This window comes from Phocoena phocoena, chromosome 2, assembly GCF_963924675.1.
Source record: "Phocoena phocoena chromosome 2, mPhoPho1.1, whole genome shotgun sequence".
NCBI lineage: Eukaryota > Metazoa > Chordata > Mammalia > Artiodactyla > Phocoenidae > Phocoena > Phocoena phocoena.
In genome coordinates, this window is record NC_089220.1 from 86,532,426 (window position 1) to 86,550,532 (window position 18,107).

An 18,107-nucleotide genomic window follows, 5' to 3' on the forward strand; every position below is an offset into this window, starting at 1 on the left:
GAATGGATAAAGAAGATGTGGCACATATATACAATGGAATATTACTCAGCCATAAAAAGAAACAAAATTGAGTTATTTGTAGTGAGGTGGATGGACTTAGAGACTGTCATACAGAGTGAAGTAAGTCAGAAAGAGAAAAACAAATACTGTATGCTAACACATATATATGGAATCTAAAAAAAAAAAAAAAAGTGGTCATGAAGAACCTAGGGGCAAGACGGGAATAAAGACGCAGCCCTACTAGAGAATGGACTTGAGGACACGGGAAGGGGGAAGGGTAAGCTGGGACAAAGTGAGAGAGTGGCATGGACATATATACACTACTAAATGTAAAACAGATAGCTAGTGGGAAGCAGCTGCATAGCACAGGGAGATCAGCTTGGTGCTTTATGACCACCTAGAGGCGTGGGATAGGGAGGGTGGGAGGGAGGGAGACACAAGAGGGAAGAGATATGGGAATATATGTATATGTATAACTGATTCACTTTGTTATAAAGCAGAAACTAACACACCATTGTAAAGCAATTATACTCCAATAAAGATGTTTTAAAAAAAATCCCTCAGCTTTTGTTTATTTGGGAATGTCTTAATTTTCCCTTCATTTTTGAACAGTTTCGACAGATATAGAATTCTTGGTTGACGTTTTTTTCTTTTAGCACTTTAAATATGTCACCCCACTACTTTCCGGCCTCTATGGTTTCTGATGAGTGCCTTGTTAATCTATTAAATATCCCTTGTATGTGACAAGCTGCTTTTCTCTTGCCACTTTCAACATTTTCTCTTTGTCTTTTGACAATTTGATTACAATGTGTCTCAATGTAGATCTCTTTGCATTTATCCTTCTTGAAGTTTGAACTATTTGGACACACAGACTTGTGTCTTTATCAAATTTGAGAAGTTTTCAGCTATTTTTTCTTCAAAATTTTTTTCTGCCTTTTTCTCTCTCTCTTCTCCTTCTGGGATTTCCATTATACATACAGTGGTATGTTTTATGGTGACCCACAGTATCTTTGGCTCTGTTCACTTTTCTTCATTCTTTTTTATTTCTTCTCCTCAGACTGGATAACTTCAACTGACCTACCTTTTCTTTTGGCTGGAACACTATTTTTATTATAACATGTTTATACATCTGCAGGTAGAAGAAAAAAGTTTTTACCCTCCATTAAACAGAATGGCTTACCCCCACCCCCACCCCACCCACATCACTTGATTATGGTTATGGTTCAACAGATGCATTTTTCAAAGGATCATTTACTCATTAAGCCTCAAAGGAATTCTGTAGCCATTCCTTGTTACTTAATAAATTCAAAATTTGTAAATGTACATTTCTTCTCCCTTTTGTTATGCTTTTACCATTCCATACTTCAAACTTACCCTTTCCCATACTGTCTTAATTAGTGAGATCCTGCTAAACACCTAGTAAATGGCCACACATAAAACAGACATGCAGAGGAAAAACATACACAATGTAGAGGTTTAAAAATTAAACAAATTAAAAGCTAAACAATGGAAATACTATGCACCAATTTCAAAGTGTCCTCTGAGGAGGCCTGGATTCACAGACAGCCTAGGAATAGGCTGGAAGTACAGGTGGACCACTGAAACAGGGCAGCACTGTGTTCATCTGTTTTGTATACTGGCCAACTGGAGGAGGTATCTTTTGAAGAAAGGGTTCCTCAGGAAAAGTTTGAAAACCATCTCTGTGCAAACTTCAAAAAGATACGTATGTCAGCCTATGTATAGCTGCCAGCCCTTGTCTGCAGTCCTGTAGTAGGGATAGTTTTTCGTGATGTACGAATAAATTCCATTTAGGGTGAGTTGTTTGTCAGAAGCCATCGTAATTGCTTGTACAATTAATTGTGCATAGGAATAAGGTGGCTTTGAATAATCCTTTGGGCTGTCTCCACCTGAAGCTTCCTTCTTATTTTCTGGCTGTGAGTTGTCGGCCATTAAATTGAGGTCAGATGGTACCACACGGCCCATTTTGTACCCTGAAGACCCTGCTCCCCAGGGGGCTGGATGGACAGGAGTTCACAGCACTGATGGTTCCTGTGGGGGAGGGGAGGGGGCTGATGAGGTGGGCCATGGTGTCTGGAATGTTGATGGTCAGTGGGGAGATGTGAGCCTGCACGGGCTTCACCAGGGACTCGGGCGCTTCCTGTTTCTCCCTCTTCTTGCTGGACAGGGCAGTGAAGGTGAGTGATCTTGACGTTTGTGCTCGGGAACCTGAATATGCACATGCGCGGCAGCTGCAGGAGCGGCACCCCGTGCCTTTGGAACACGCCGTCCACGCACATGCCATTCTTGCCGAGGCAGTGCAGGTAGAAGTTGCCACCCGCATCGGGCCCGGGCTGCGCCGACGGCTCCAGGGCCGCCCCAGGATGGCCACCGCCGCCGCCGCCGCCGCCTGGGGGCGTTAAGATCTCGAGGTGGCGCCGCAAGATGAAGCTCAAGTGGCCCATGCTCACGTCCACCGAGCCCTGCGACAAGTTTCACCCGATGGTCACCGAGCGCTTCTTCATCAGGTACTCGAACTTGCAGCCCTCGAGGCGTGCCACTGCCCAGCCACCCAGTGGGGACCCGCCCGCCCCCAGCGCCGCCGCCCGCGGGAGGCCCGCCCACGCCCGGCAACACCGCGGCCGCTGCCATGGGCCTGCGAGGGCCCGGGCCGCCTTCCGACGCCGCCACTGAGCTGAGGGCCGAGTGAGGCCGAGGGCCGAGCAAGGCCGCCGGCCGGCGAGCTACTAGTGGCGGCAAGGGGCGGGACACGCGCAGCATGCCAGCGTCAGGCCATGACTGACGGCGGCGCCCGCCTTGGCCTATCTTTAAGTTTGCTGATTTTTAATTCTGCCTGCTCAAACCTTCTAAGAAGTCCTCCAGTAAATTTTTCATTTCTGTTATTATGCTTTTCAGCCCCAGATTTTCTGTTTGGTTCCTTTTAATATATATATATTTTAAAAAATAAAGTTATTTATTTTTGGCTGCATTGGGTCTTCCTTGCTGTGCCCAGGTTTTCTCTAGTTGCAGTGAGCAGGGGCTACTCTTCGTTGCGGTGTGCAGGCTTTTCTCATCGCGGTGGCTTCTCTTATTGTGGAGCACAGGGCTCTAAGCGTGTGGGCTTCAGTAGTTGCAGCATGTGGGCTCAGTAGCTGTAGCATGTGGGCTCAGTAGTTGTGGCACGCAGGCTCAGTAGTTGTGGCTCACAGGCTGTGGAGCACAGGCTTAGTAGTTGTGGTACACGGGCTTAGTTGCTCCGAGGCATGTGGGACCTTCCCGGACCAGGGATCGAATCCGTGTCCCCTGCATTGGCAGGTGGATTCTTAACCACTGTGCCACTAGGGAAGTCCCCCAACTCCCTTTTTTTTTTTTTTTTGAGATGATCATATGGTTTTTTTCTTCTTCCATTTGTTGACATGGAGTATCACATTGATTGATTTGCATATATTGAAGAATCCTTGTACCCCTGGGATAAATCCCACTTGATCATGGTGTATGATCCTTTTAATGTGTTGTTGGATTCTGTTTGCTAGTATTTTGTTGAGGAGTTTTGCATTTATATTCATCAGTGATATTGGTCTGTAATTTTCTTTTTGTGTAGTATCTTTGTCTGGTTTTGGTATCAGGGTAATGGTGGCCTCATAGAATGAGTTTCGGAGTGTTCCTTCCTCTGCAGTTTTTTTGGAAGATTTTGAGAAGGATGGGTGTTAGCTCTTCTCTAAATGTTTGATAGAATTCACCTGTGAAGCCATCTGGTCCTGGACTTTTGTTTGTTGGAAGATTTTTAATCACAGTTTCAATTTCATTAGTTGTGATTGGTCTGTTCATATTTTCTATTTCTTCCTGGTTTAGTCTTAGAAGGTTATACCTTTCTAAGAATTTGTCCATTTCTTCCAGGTTGTCCATTTTATTGGCATAGAGTTGTTTATAGTAGTCTCTTAGGATGCTTTGTGTTTCTGCAGTGTCTGTTGTAACTTCTCCTTTTTCATTTCTAATTTTATTGATTTGAGTCCTCTCCCTCTTTTCCTTGATGAGTCTGGCTAAAGGTTTATCAGTTTTGTTTATCTTCTCAAAGAACCAGCTTTTAGTTTTATTGATCTTTGCTATTGTTTTCTTTGTTTCTAATTCATTTATTTCTGCTCAGATCTTTATGATTTCTTTCCTTCTACTAACTTTCCAACTCCATTTCTTAAAGGTTGTCTTTCCCCTAGTATTTTGAAATGCTAACTTCAACTATTTCTGGATTTTCTACTTTGTTTGCTTGGTCTCTGTTTATTCATGTACCAATACTACACTGTTTTTATTATAGAAGTTTTATAAAATGTTTTAAAATCTGGTAGGGCCAGCATGACTTCATTGCTCTTCTTTTCAAGATTTCCTTGGCTATTCTTGCTTGGTTTTTTGTGTGTTTTTTTTTTAATGACAACTTCAAAATCAATTTGTCTGACTTTAGAAAAACAGTACTATTTTTACTGAGATCACATTAAATTTATAAGTTAACTTTGGAAGGAGTGATAGTTCTATGCTTTTGAGTTAACCTATGCAATTAAACATTTTTTCAAGTCTACTTTTTCAGAGTGCCTATCTTTTTAATTTATTACTCATGTTCTAGGAAGCATGGGAGTGGGGGCAGAGATAGTGGTATAAGATAAGAGTATTCTCCATACCTGCAGATGCCTGTGCTTGGGCATCAGTGTGGCGCTGGCAGACTCTACTCAAGAATTCACTCACTTGACGCAGCGAAAGGGCATTATGCAGTGTTTCCAGGGGGTAAATGGTAGGCACCATGGAGCACCCTTCAAATCCTGTTAGAAAAGAGATGGGCAAAGTCAATGTTATTCCTGCTGGATATACCCCAACTGGCCAAGGAAGCATGGAGGGTGCCTGAGAACCATCAGGAGTGTCTGTGGCTTTTGGCTTTTGGAGTGTGGGGTATCCAAGATTCTCAGGAGAGGGAACTCTTTAGAGCCCCTATAGGAGTCTATTTCTGTCACCTCCAGATTTTCTAAAAAGTCTTCCTGCTAAGGCCTCTGGGTGAATCAAATCACCTCTTATCCTACCTATGGAAAGCCTGCAATATTGCATGGAAAAATCAACAGAATCCCAATGAGGTAAGCACCTACACTCCTCTTGTACTTTCTGGGGGAAATAAAACAAAGGTCCAGAGGTAAGGGGTGAAACTGCAGGTCTAAATGAGAGGTAGGGAGGTCATGGAGCTGGGAAAAAACAGCAGATTTCAGGGATCATGTACAAGAGAACCAGATTACGGAGGAGGGCTTGGGATCTGAGGAGGGGTTCATGCAGATTTAGGATATGGGTAGAAAGGCTAGAATACTGGAAGCAGGAGGGCATGCAATACACATGAAGCTCAGCTCAGGAAAACCGCATGTATGAACAGGTTGGGGGATGGAAGTTCTTTCTTGGTTATTTTCATCACTTCAAAGCTTCTTTCCTCTGCTCTCACTGAAGACCCCAGACTTGCTAGTTTTTCTCTATTCCTTCAGGAAAATGAGGCAAACCCCCTAGAAAAAAGAATAAATACCGATTCTCTGCTCTGAACCCAACAATTCCAATGTAGATCTACATTGTAGGGTGAAGGGTAAACCTAAATGTGTAACTCTAATCCCAGGGCCTGTTGATGAAAAAAAAAAAATGCCCCCATTAGAGCATCAGGAAGCATACATCTCAACCACTTTTTTAGTCCCCAATATTTCCTATGCTTCCTTTATATCTCCTTAAATGGATTAAAGGTAGGCAGGACAGCAATATCTATTCAAGACACAGCTTCCTGTCTGACAATGATTAAAACCTATATAACTCAAAAGGATTATACCTGACCATCTTCTAACCTTCGGCCCTTGTTTTCTTCAAGGATTCAATTGAGACCTCTGTGCCTCAATTTCCCCCTGTACTCTAGTGGCAGGAGGGCAGGAGAGGTAAGTCTCCAGCTTCTCAGAACTGCTAGAAAAACATTTGGATTTGAAGATGGTGGTAGTAGAGGGTCATAGAGATAAGAATAGATTCCAGGGCAAGAGACTACTCCTGTACCAAATAGCACTGGGAATAGGTAACATTAGGAGGCAGTGAGGAAGGAGAACAGGAAGGGGAGGAGCAGCCAATGCTACAGCTACCAGGCAGTCTGGCCCCAATCCCATCCAAGCAACTAAATGCAAGTCACATAACCTTAGAGTAAATAAGAGAAAGGAATAGGTGGGCTCTCCTGCCAAAAGTGCAAGAAGCAAAGCAGTCAGTCCCAGCCAGGGTAGTGGCAGCAGCCAGCTTGGTGGCAGGGGGTACCGTAGAGGCACTCAGGATCATCCTGGCCTGAGTGCAGCCAGTTCCGGAAGAGGCGCAGGTGGTAGGAGCACTGGTGCAGGTGATGCGCCAGCGTGGCATCCAAGGAGACTGGCCAGCCCCCTGTGCAGTCAGAGGAAAAACTGCGCAGCAACCGGACCACAGGGTGCTGGTCATCCAGCAGCTCTTGGAGGGGTTGGGGGAACCACGGCAGGAAGCACAAAGATAAAGAAAGAGAAGAGGGAGAGACAATAAGGGGGGTACTGGATGACATAAGCATTCCTGGGAGGTGGGGCCACTCAGCTCCAAGGTGAGGTAAGAGAGAAGCAGAGATGGTCAGAGCCACAGGACATGTCTTGCAGGGGAGAAGAGTATTGGCATCATGCTAAAAGAAGTCTAAAAGAAGTGAGTCTAGAAGAAGGGGCACGTGAGACCTCATCATACAGCAGGCCCTCTCCTTTCTCGTTGTGCACAATTCAGTTAGTGCTTGCAGACAGCAGTCACATCGTTCTGGATGGGGTGAGCTGGCAGTTCTGTAGCTAGGAACTCCAGTGTCCCCAATCATTCTTGGGCAAACCCTAGTTAGGGCTTGTTTCTCAAACGAATGTATTTATGAGGTTGGGATAGAGATGAAAAGATTTGAAGTCACTCAGAGAAGAGGGTCAAGAGTGGTATACGTTATCAAGATAAAATTTGAAGCTAAAAAAGCTCCTGAGGACTCAGGCTGGGCTCCCTGGACCAGACTCTAAGATAGCCACAGACAAGGCTTGTGTTAGGTAACTGACGTAGATTAGCAGGAAACCAGGTGTCCTTTAAAACAGCATGTAAAAAACGGAATCAATATGTGAAAATACCAATATTGATTAATTATCCTTCATTCTTGTTCAAATACATAGACTTTTAAAAAAAGTTTGCGTAAGTCTTAAGGGACACTGTATCAATTATAGAAGCCAAAAGAGATAATTTTATATTTTCTTCCCACTGCTGGTGAGTTTAACTGCACTTTGTTCAGCTAGACGAGTGGAAAAGCTTTAATCCGAAACTACTTACTAGCTTAGCTGGTTGGCAAACTTTGTGGATATATGCGATTCAGCTGCAAACGGCTGAAGGCAGTGAAAGGCATGTGGAAGGGGGTTTAAGAGGAACAGTAGGAAAAAGATCTTGGAAGAGGTACGGGGTCTTAACTGATAACAGGAATAGGGTACAGAGAAAGTAGGATCTAGGTAGCTGAGGATGACTGCTCAGAACTCCCAGACCAGAATGGGCTCCACAGGGTGATCCCATGAGACTATGGTTTCCAGAGACCTTAGTCTGGATGTCAAGAGAGATTTCTGTACCAATGGTCATACAGTTGTGTGGGTCCCTAGAAGAGAATGAGCTTGGCAGATCTGGTGGGTACACTCTGACATTCTGGATGAGGGAGAGACACAGTCTCTTTCCCACTATATTAGTTCACCTTGGTAAGTTCAGCATGCAGTTTACTAATGGGCCATACTTATATACTTGATGTAGTCACAGGATGTAACAGAAGCTTATCAGGAATAGAGGGAGGGATGGGCTGAGGGGTGTTCTCCCATCAAAGCAAGGAAGTAGCACTGCCTTGCCTCCTTTCCAAAGCCAGGTCCAGTTCTTCCAGCTGCTATTTCAAAGCCACACATCATGGCAAAGAGATGGTGGTGATGGACAGTAGGCTGGCACATTGTTGTGACTAATCTGCTGCAAGCAACTGCAGACAGAGCATCCACTCTGTAATTGCTGAGTCAGTCCAGTAACGTTTGGCCATGGGGTAGAGCCCTCATATTGTCCTGAGGGCCAAATTAAATCTAGATAATCTTCAGCAAGAGACATAATAGCTCCAAATCTTTTTCTCCTAGATTCCTGCTTCTCAGGCACTTTAGCCTCCAAGCTCAAGTACAAGAAGAACAAAGGCCAGCAGAGCCCTGAGGTTGTGTGCAGGGTGCTGGAGGAGATCTTGAATTTACTCTCTTGCACTATAATTGTCCAGGTCTTTCTTCCTCTCCCCCTTTTGGTAGAATTAATTCTTCTTTACTGGTGAGGCTGCTAACCAAGCCTTCAGGGAACTAGAGATATATAGGTTTGAGGATCTGTTTTAGGAATTTGGATCTTTTCTCACAGAGCCTAAGAGTTAGGAGAGTTGTGATTTAGCTCTGATGTCAGGGGCCCAAGTTCCTAGTACCATCTTCTGTTCCCTAAGTAACAAGTCTCCTAAGTCCAAATCCCAGGCTGTAGTGTTGGGGTTGGTGCCTGAGGGTCTACTCTGGAGATGACTGTGGCACGAAGGCCAGAAGAGCTTGAAGCTAACTGTGCAGGCACAGTCACGCCACTCTGAATGGGAAGCTCCTGTCACAGGCACAAACAGGAGTGCAGGTGGAGGGTAGGGGTATAAACTGAGCAAGTATAAGCTAGTCAACATAGGGAGATTTCACCAGTGCCTAGTGGAGATGTATGGCCTTACTGGGCTAAAATCTAGCAGCTGCCACTGTCTAAGGAGCAGGTGATCAGCACCTAGAGTTTTTTCAGCCAGGAAGCCAAGCTAATTTTACCTTCCTCAGAGTCTTAGCTCTTGAACAGAAGAAAATCGTATCTAACAAAACTGGATTTACCTTGAAGACAAGATACAATGCAGAGAGAAACTAAGGATATAAAGGATAAAGCAAGGAGTAAGTCCTGGGTTCCTCTGCCATACCCTACAAAGAGACCACAGCCCTTCAGTTTTGGGTTTACGCAAATCTCTAAACTCTCCCACCTTAGTGTGGGCAGACCCTGTTCTTCAGTATTCTTGAAATATTATTTATTCCTAAGCTCCCCCGGAATCTCCAGTAGACATCTCAACTCTTCACTTCCCCTTCTCGGAGACTGCAGTGCCATAAGTAGGCTGGGGCTGCATGGAAACCACATGGAAACCCTCAAGGCACAATTCTTTTTCCTTTACCTAACACCTCCTACTCCTTTTGTTCTTTCTTGTATCCCAAATCAATCTGGACTCCTGTTTTCTAGGCTCAGACCCTAGGTTAGTAGTGACGTAAAGCAGATGTCAGGAGCACAAGAGCCACACAAAATACACACAATGGTAGGAGATAGGAATATGGAGATGGAAAACAATATACTCAAGACTAATGCCTTTACGGGTAGGCTTGGGAACTGGGAACTGCAGCACTGCTCCAAAAGGGGAGCAAACTAGTCATCCACTCCAACAAAAGAGCTGGTGAAAAAACAGGAAGATCAAAATTACATAAGCTGAGGAGTTGGGGAAACAAATAGAGAGAAGAAATGGGGATGATATAGGTAATACTACGCTCCTTCTAAGAAGGGGAACCATTATCATGTTTGTACAAAGCCTGGCAGTCATGTGATGGGAAAGGAAGAGGTTTAATTCATGTTTCGGTGATGATGCTGAAAAAAGTGACACAATGGTGATGATGGTGACCATGGAAATAAGACCTTGAGTTGCCCCAGGAATCGGGCAGCCAGGCTGCAGCCAAGGCTAAGGTCTGTCACAACAAGTGATATATCCCAAGAGCGACAATTAGTGAGTGGTTCAGAGACAGCAGGGTGTCAACACAGTGGAGGGAGAGGGAAAGTCAGTGTCAGAACTCAGAGGTTAAGTGTCTGGAGGTGACATGGTGAGGAGGAATGACGTTGAGTCAGAAGCAAACGTACCGTTAGTCGGATGCTTTGCAAACGACACAGAAAATCGTTTTACGGCCGGGACAAACAAGAGCTCTGGGGAGAAAAGACATCACGGGGATTATACCCACTGCTGTCCCCACCCTCTGCTCTGGAATTTGCTCACAATATACTCTGTTCTTTACAGTTAGTATACGACCTGCTCCCACCCCCGCCCCTTAGATTCCTTACTACCACATTTCAATCTTTTCCTTTGGATAATCTCCTCTCAGGAATCCATGTGTCATCTCTACCATAATACGGTCCCACAAACAACCCTAATCTCACCACCACATCCTCTTTCTGGTCATTTACAAAGAAATAAAATCTTTGTAGAAACTTTCATCACTTCCCCCAATCTCTTTCCATATCATTTTTCCTGCCTTGGCTGAACAACTTCCCCATCCCTGATTTCCTAGATTTTAATTGAGGCTCCACTGCATTCTTCCTGACCGTGGATCATCCTCCTTGGTCCCTACCACTACAGGCCAGAATCCAGGAAAGAATACAAAGGTGGAGTAAATTGATGTAGCAGGGCTGTATGTGGCTGATTATGAAGGGATAAGCATAAATAAGTAGTATTTGTATGGCGAGAGGGAATGCAAATGGAGGGGTGGATGGGGTCTTGGTTGCTTCTCCCCTCTATAACTGATGCAGAAAACTTGTCATAAGGCTAGTGTCAAGCGCCATCTTAAGCGTGAATTGTTCTTGAGCTGTGTCCTTGCTGGCGGACAAATGAAGAAAAGAGTTGCCCCCCAAAACCCACCCACATACCATCTCGGTGCTTCAGACTGGCAGGTGGTAGCTTTTTGCCTTGGCTGCGGGCGTAGTCCTGAAGATTCGGGGCGCTGGAGGAGCCGCCCAGCACTGTGGTGCTGAACAGCCCCGTGCACTGTGAGCCTGCAAGGCCGGGAGTGCATTAGTAGCCACGCAAAGCTGCAATTACCACACAGAAGTACGCACGATTTCACATGACAACATCAGGACACACACACATAACCATTCAGAGCCACCACCACGTGGCCACTTCACATAACCACAAACAGCTTTCACTACTGTCCACAGCCACACCGGGCAAGCAAAGTGAGGATGCTCCTGAAAGTCTACTTGGCAGATACAAGAGGCCACTACAAATACAGGGTTAGTCATATTAGGGGACTCAAAGCTACTGAAAGGGATAAACTATGCTCACTAGGTGGCTCTCAGGAATGCTCAAAGAATAGGTAGATTCCTCTAGATCTCCCTAGATTTAATTCAGTTTAATTTAATTCAATTTAATTCTAGGGTTTGAAGAACCCAGAAATCGAGTCCCTTATTTGTTTAAAAGGAAAGAAACTTTGACTGAAACTAGAGACTAAGTTTAGAGTACTCAACTCAAATTCAAAGTTCTCATAAGTTCCAATTCCTCCTAAGTTTTTCATCCAACGTTCCCTCCCTTCTATTTTCCCTTAGGCCTTTTTACCTTTCCCAAGAAAGTATGAGACTCACTGAGTTTTTGAAGCTGGAATGGATTCAAAGATCATCCAGTTCAGCCTTCTTATTTTAGAGATGAAGAAACTGACATTCAAAAGGGATCTCATTTGTTCAAGGTCATACAGTTTGTTAGGAGCTAAGCTGGACTAGAATCCAGGTGTCCTGACTCAGGATCAACTGTGTTCAGTTAGAAAAGAAATAGTAATTTTTTTCATCAAGAAGAAAACAGAGCATTGTTTCTGAAGTGAAAATGGACACAAATTGAAAGGCATGTGAAGGGTCAGGTGATTATACGCAGAACATGCCTACTAACCGCTGAACACCCTACTCAGGAGAACCTCGTGAGCAGAAAACAGCGAAAAAGATGTTTTATCTACTCTCGAAAGTTTATTGTCTTGTAAGTCCTGTGCTCAAAGCCAGATGCCCACACACACAAGTTCAAAGAAAGCAAAGAGAACTCTTGTCAGTAAGTGGAGTAAATAAAACTTGAAAAATCCCTGAAGCAAATAAATCAAGCTAGTCACTGTCCCAAGTATCTGATCGACAGTAGGGTTGGGACTCCCATGGTCCCGTCTCCTACTATAGCCCACAGGAGAGAATGGGCAGGAGGAAACAAGATTAACACTCCAGTTTGTGGGATTTTCTCCTCTACTTCCAAATCCATCTTAGCCAAGACCCTGGGTTTGACTTGGGAACTTAACATTCATAGGGGAAATAGACAGAGTGGAGACGTCAGTTTCCTTTGAGCCCACAAAGAGGGGATATGGTTTCAGGGGTCCCAGCATTTCAGGGTCACCACATAAATCAAGAAGTTCAGATGGCTGATAATTTCCACCCTGGAATTAAGGACCACTCCTCTGTGCAGCAATTTCTCCTACCTTTCATGTTCAAACAAGCTCAAGAATAGAGTTCCAGAGAGAAATAAGGGTTGCTAAATATGTCTGCTTTTTTCAGAGAAGCTGGAACTAGCTGGCTATATCCCAGCTCACCCCCAAGCTTTGTTCTACATTTACTTCCTCCACGAAATAATTTTCTGGCATAGTCCCACCAATCCTGCCGTGTCCAGTCTTGGATCATCTCAGGGGGTAGTCTTTACCTTACCACCACCATCTGTCAACCAGACTCATGCCTCTGCCTTGTTCTTGACAGCACTCCCCTTTAACTGGGCCAGACACACCTATCCTCTTTCCCACCTACCTGAAACCTATTCTCTTCTGGGGTTTCTGGGAAAAGAAGTCTATATTCACAGATCCAGACATTTGTCATTTATTTTTCATGCACCAAACAATCTACCTAATTTTACTGATCTAGAAGGCAATCTAATCCCATAAAATTAGCCTGGAAAATTACCAAAAACCTTTCTTCCCATTTCTGGTCCAAATGCTGACCGTTTTGGGGCCAAGAAATTTGGTGCCAAGGAGACCTTTCTCTTTCAACAGTAAAATGAAAGGAGCTAAATGGAGAGAATAATAGGACAAGATAGAAAGAGCCAGGGGACCCAGTCTAGACCCCACACCACTGTCTCTACCTGCCAGTTCTGGTTAATAGCTCACAGGTGCTGTGTTCAAAGATAGTCCCTCCCAAGGACCCCTCCCCACTCCCAAAGAATACAATACCCTCTGAGGCTTGGTCCTTCCTGCAGTCTGTGTTCTTAGGAAAGGTTGAATGATGTTCTCCACCCCTCTCCAGGAATCAAAAAAATCAAGAGACATTCCCTCAAAGTCCTGAGAGAAGCCTCTGCCACTACACCAGTCTCAGATTTGTCCCTCAATTTTCAGGAAGGAAGGAAGAAGAATTACAGGATTAAAAGAGGATGAAGGGGAGGGCACGGAGGTAGGAGGGGCCAGAGCAAGGATGTAATAAACACAGGTCTCAAAGGAAGACATGGCACAAGTTCTCCAAATGAGGAATATGACCGTTATTGAGGGAAGGGAGCGTCTCACAAGTGCCTCTATTTATAGCTTTGTCTCTGATAACTCTGAAGAGTCAGAGTCTCCATGGACCCTAAATGTCTGGGCTAGACTGAAGGGACAGATAAGGAATAAGAGGGGAAGCCAGAAAAATGCCCTTCAGCCAGAGAAATGGGCGTTGTGTAGTAAACCAAAAGACAGACACCTTCCTGGAATGCAAACAATCATCTGGGATCAAAGTTCACACCTACATGTGGCTTCTCCCAATTCATCCTCCCTAGCCCCACCCAACAATTCCACTGACTAGATGACCCCAACTCCCATGACTAAGGTTCCCCACAATAAAACTCTAAAGAACAGACAGACACCCCTTCCCAACAACAGATGAGAGATGCTGGAAAACCATACCTAGGCCGCTCTGCTTCATCTCCGTTGGTGGCCGTGAAGATGAAAAGAGTCGGTAGCCACCAGGCCTCGAGGACGAAGTCTCAGAAAGCACCTGGAGAAAAAGGACTCTATGTTAATTACCGTTTTGCCACCTCAACTGAGAAGTCTAAAACCCAGGTCCTGAATTCTTGCCCCTACAAAACCAAGCAATGTCAGGAAGTTTAAGGATTTTTATGAGGAAGAGGAATGCAAAGTCTAAGAGTATACTTTACAGAGGAAACTGTCCAGGGAATCCTTCTATACTAGAAAGCACTTCTATTTCCAAGATGCCTGTGCCTACAGCCCTCTAATCCCAAATCTGAGAAATCATTATTCAACCATTCTCAGTGCTTAGCAGGGCAGGGTACCTTAATCTTTTATATCCCTCCATAGAACTCAGAAAGCAAATCACAATAGCTCAGCCACAATAAGAAGTCTGGCTACGCTCTCTTCTTTCCATGGGACAGCTGTGGCTACGGCAGCCATACTCAGTTTCTTATCTGAACCGAAAGCCCTCCCCTCCACTCCTGGAGACATGAAATGGATTTCTGAAAAGCCCACAAGGGCTCAATCACATAACCCACACCACACACACACACACACACACACACACACACACACACACACACACACCTCAACAGTGTTCTGAGTCCCAAAGTCCCAAAAGGCAAAGATAGAAGCAATAAGGGAAGATGAAGTATGGAGGGACACCTGTGTGCAGGATGCCAGGTGAGTGGTGGACACAGCCCGGGGCTGTAGGCCGATGGCTGGGGAAGGCCGGGGGAGGTCCCCTGACCTCCGGCGGCGCCGTCCCCGCAAGGGGATCAGGTCCAGGTTCCCCGTGCACTGCATGTTCATGACCTGCAATCAGACCGGGTGGAAAGCCGGTCACGGCTCCTTACACCCCAGGCTCCCCAAAGCCCTGGGCCCATTGGGCAGAGGCAGTTGTAAGGCTGGAGAGGATGATTGCCTAGGGCACAGCTGCTCTGAAGGTCACAGATTTTGTATTCTAAACCAGTCCAAAAATATAAGATGACAGGAGAAGAAAGGATGGAAAGAAGGGTCGTAGTTGATAAGAATAAGACTACCAATGCCTGTACTTATAGAACACGGAGAGGAAATATTAATACTAAAAGGTTGTATGACCAAAGAGCAGAGAGAAGATTTTCTTGCAAAGCTGAGGAGCATATCGTGGGCAACCATCATCCTGGGTAGCCATGGTATAAGCAGCACTAGTAACTGAGAGGAAGGAATCTGATTACAACAGAAAGCTTCCTATAGGCCTGAAAGAAGTCAATTTCATCAAGTCTGAGAGATGATACACTGAGAGCTCTGCTTTGCCTGTCTCTTGACTGCTTTAAATCAGAAGAAAAAAGGGGATCCAACATAATAGTGCCAGAGACTGGCAGACGATGTGAATGGGGAAGACACTGGATGTGGAGGAGCAGTTTATTAGTGGAAGATCATATGTCATTCTGTCCATTTGATCTATTCACATGAGTCTGCAGTGTACTAATGTACTATGGATACTAAGTTAACTTACACCTCAAAGAAAATATGACGCATACCCCACCTAAGGAAACTCTGAGTATTCATGACCTCAAGTCCATCTTAAAATAATCAGGCAGAAAAGGATGAGCCTAGAAGAGAGACTGTAGTTTGTCTTCTCAGCATTCTCCAAAATCTGAACCATAAACCTTTGTCTGAACCTATGTAAGCTAGTTATAGATTCTTCTGAGATATTTCAAAATGGAAAGACCAATTCCTTTAAGACAGAGAGCAGGCACCAAGCCAAGTGAACAGATTCATCTGTCAAAGCAGGACCCAAAATAGAAAGTCATGGTCCCTGAGACAGGGATAAGTCATGGGGTCAAAAAGAGTGTCATTGGGCCAAAGAGGGAAAGGATCTCTCCAGGAAAAGACCAAAACTTTGGTTTTTACTCCAGGACACAATGTGAGATTTACAACAGTCCTTTCCTCTAGGCTAGAGAAATAGAACCAGGCCCAGACTGATAAACCTCATCAGAACAAAGGGGAGATAGATAGACCTCGAGACTTGATTCCCTTTCTGGGATGAGAGTATAGATAACCCTAAAGGGGTTAAATTAAAGTGCCATTTTTAGCAAAGTGATATTTACTACAATCTGAGCTTTAATATTTACCCAAGACAATAAAGAGATGGAGGGGGCCTGGCCTTCAATATCAACTGTATTGTTATCATTGTTACTGTTTACTAAGCATCTATATGGTGAGTATTACTTATATTTTACAGATGAAAAAAATTTAGGCTTGGAGAAGGTACCTGTCCAAGATCACACAGCGTCTGATTATCAGACTGGGATTTTAGCCCAGAGTACACGCTTTTCTACTATATTTCCTTTTAAAGAACTGCCTTCTCAAATTCATCCAGAGGCCTCCTCCTCAATCTCGTCTCTAAAAGTCCTTATCTCTCAGGCACCCCTCACTGGCATCTCTTTAACCTCAGAAGTAGCAACCAGCTTAAAGGAGCTTTCCTGGGAGACCAGCTGTGAAAGAGAGGTTAAGTGAAACATATCCATCAGGGGCAGGAAGACTCTGTTTAAGGTCCTAAGAATTCCACTGAGGGGATTCAGAGATTCATGGATATTGTCCTATGAACACTTCCACCACTTCTTTCTCCCAAGCCCCTCCCATTACCTCCATGGAGCCGGCTTTGCGGTTACGAATGAGGGGTGATCTCTTTGGGAGGCCAGGGCCCTCAGAGGGCTGGGGTGAGGTCTGCAATGCTCCGTCTGGCTCATCTGATGCCTTCCCCGGGCACAGGTCCTCCATGCTGCCTTGGTCTGTTTTCATCTCCTCATTCTACCCAACAACAGGCATAGACAGGAGAGGTGTTAATGGTCTCCAGCCTCCTAATCCAATTCTCCCCAACCCTTTTAACCTCCCTGTACTGTTTCCGAGTTTCCCATCACTTGGTTCCTAAATCCTCCAGTCCCAAATCCCAGCACTCTGACCCACCTCAGAAGAGGCTGGACGGAATCCACAGCCAGTTGGGGCACTGCCTTCTTCCTCGACACCTTTCACTCCAGGGCTGAAGTGCAGCTCCACATGGAACCGCTCCTCTGATAAGGGATCCTTTAGGGCATCACCAGATGAAAGGGCAGTTGGAGAAGCTGGACATGGTGGTGGAAGACCAGGCAGGGACAACAGAGAGGAACTCAAGAGGACACATCCTCCCAGGGCTGAGGTTTCAGCGTCTTACACCCCTCTACAGTAATAGCTCCCTTTAACTACAGTCTAGTGTTACGGGATGCTCATACTCTCAACCTCCATAGGACTTGCCAACTTCCAGTTCTACAACTGTCCCCCTCCCTATCCATCTCCCACAGGAATTCAGCTTTGCTACAGTGCATACAGCAGCACATTTAAAGATATCTTTGTGGAGCCAGATGAAGAAGGTGTATGTGTAACAATGTTTGAGAGAAAAAGACTCATTGTAACATTGTTCAAATTCCATACCCTCCCTAATGCCAGAGCTATGTTCTCTGGTATCTCTCTGGCTCAACACCAACCCAAAACATGTTTTCTGTTCCAGGAGGAACCTCCTGGATGTTCTCTATCATGCTGCACCTAGGTACCACACCTAACTGGATTCTACAGAATCTAAGCATAAAAAAGCTTTTCCCTAAAAGGGGATGGAGAAGAAAGAAGGGGGCCTCTCCTCACCCCGCCCTGTTAGCTCCTCACCCGTGTGTTGTCTTCATAAAGCATGATGACAATCTGGGTCATGTAGTTGAGCTCTGAGATGGCACTAAGATAAGCCAAAGCTCGCTGCCATTGTGCATCCTTGGTCTCCTACCGAACACAAGAAGAGGTAAGCTAATGCCCAAGGACGAGGGAGTCAGGGAATGGGCGGGGAGACGAGGAGAACAGAGGAAGCTTGCAGTAAAAAAGAAGCATGAGGAGGAGAGTAAAAGAACGCTGGGAAAAGATGTTCATAGGCTGAAGGAAAAAGGATCCTTACATCAAGAAGTCCCCCATAACGGAAGACACTGAGTAGGGAGTGGACGTGGCTTTCACTGGTGAAGTAGAGACGTGTTCGAACATGGCGGCCTGGGGAGAGCACTCCTCGGGAGTACCTGAGACAGCAGCTAAGTCACTCACACTGTCAGCCAGTCCTCTTCTCAGCCCTCCACAAACTCCCTCCTCCCGCCTCAAAGACTTCTCTCTCTTTTCCACCCCAGGACCCCTCCCGTTCTTGGTTCCCCAAGCTGTCCCAGCCTGGGTTCCCCCAAGAGCTCCCTGACATGCCCCTCCCTCCATCCAGCACCCCACCCAGCC

At 45.3% G+C, this 18,107-nt stretch overlaps 1 protein-coding gene and 1 pseudogene across 1 annotated transcript in view; both read right to left on the reverse strand.

Moving 5' to 3' along the window:
• The window catches only part of PPIP5K1 (diphosphoinositol pentakisphosphate kinase 1), a 44,222-nt gene that overhangs the window by 15,664 nt on the left and 10,451 nt on the right, over positions 1-18,107 (reverse strand). The window contains exons 20-27 of the mRNA XM_065872366.1: positions 17,791-17,905; positions 17,514-17,621; positions 16,785-16,901; positions 16,464-16,628; positions 13,770-13,860; positions 10,753-10,878; positions 9,973-10,035; positions 4,665-4,802 (exon numbers count right to left, since the gene is read on the reverse strand). Of these exons, the coding sequence (XP_065728438.1) occupies positions 4,665-4,802; positions 9,973-10,035; positions 10,753-10,878; positions 13,770-13,860; positions 16,464-16,628; positions 16,785-16,901; positions 17,514-17,621; positions 17,791-17,905 (923 nt within the window). The remainder of the gene's footprint in view (positions 1-4,664; positions 4,803-9,972; positions 10,036-10,752; positions 10,879-13,769; positions 13,861-16,463; positions 16,629-16,784; positions 16,902-17,513; positions 17,622-17,790; positions 17,906-18,107) is intronic.
• Positions 1,729-2,778, reverse strand: LOC136143591 (forkhead box protein K2 pseudogene; annotated as a pseudogene).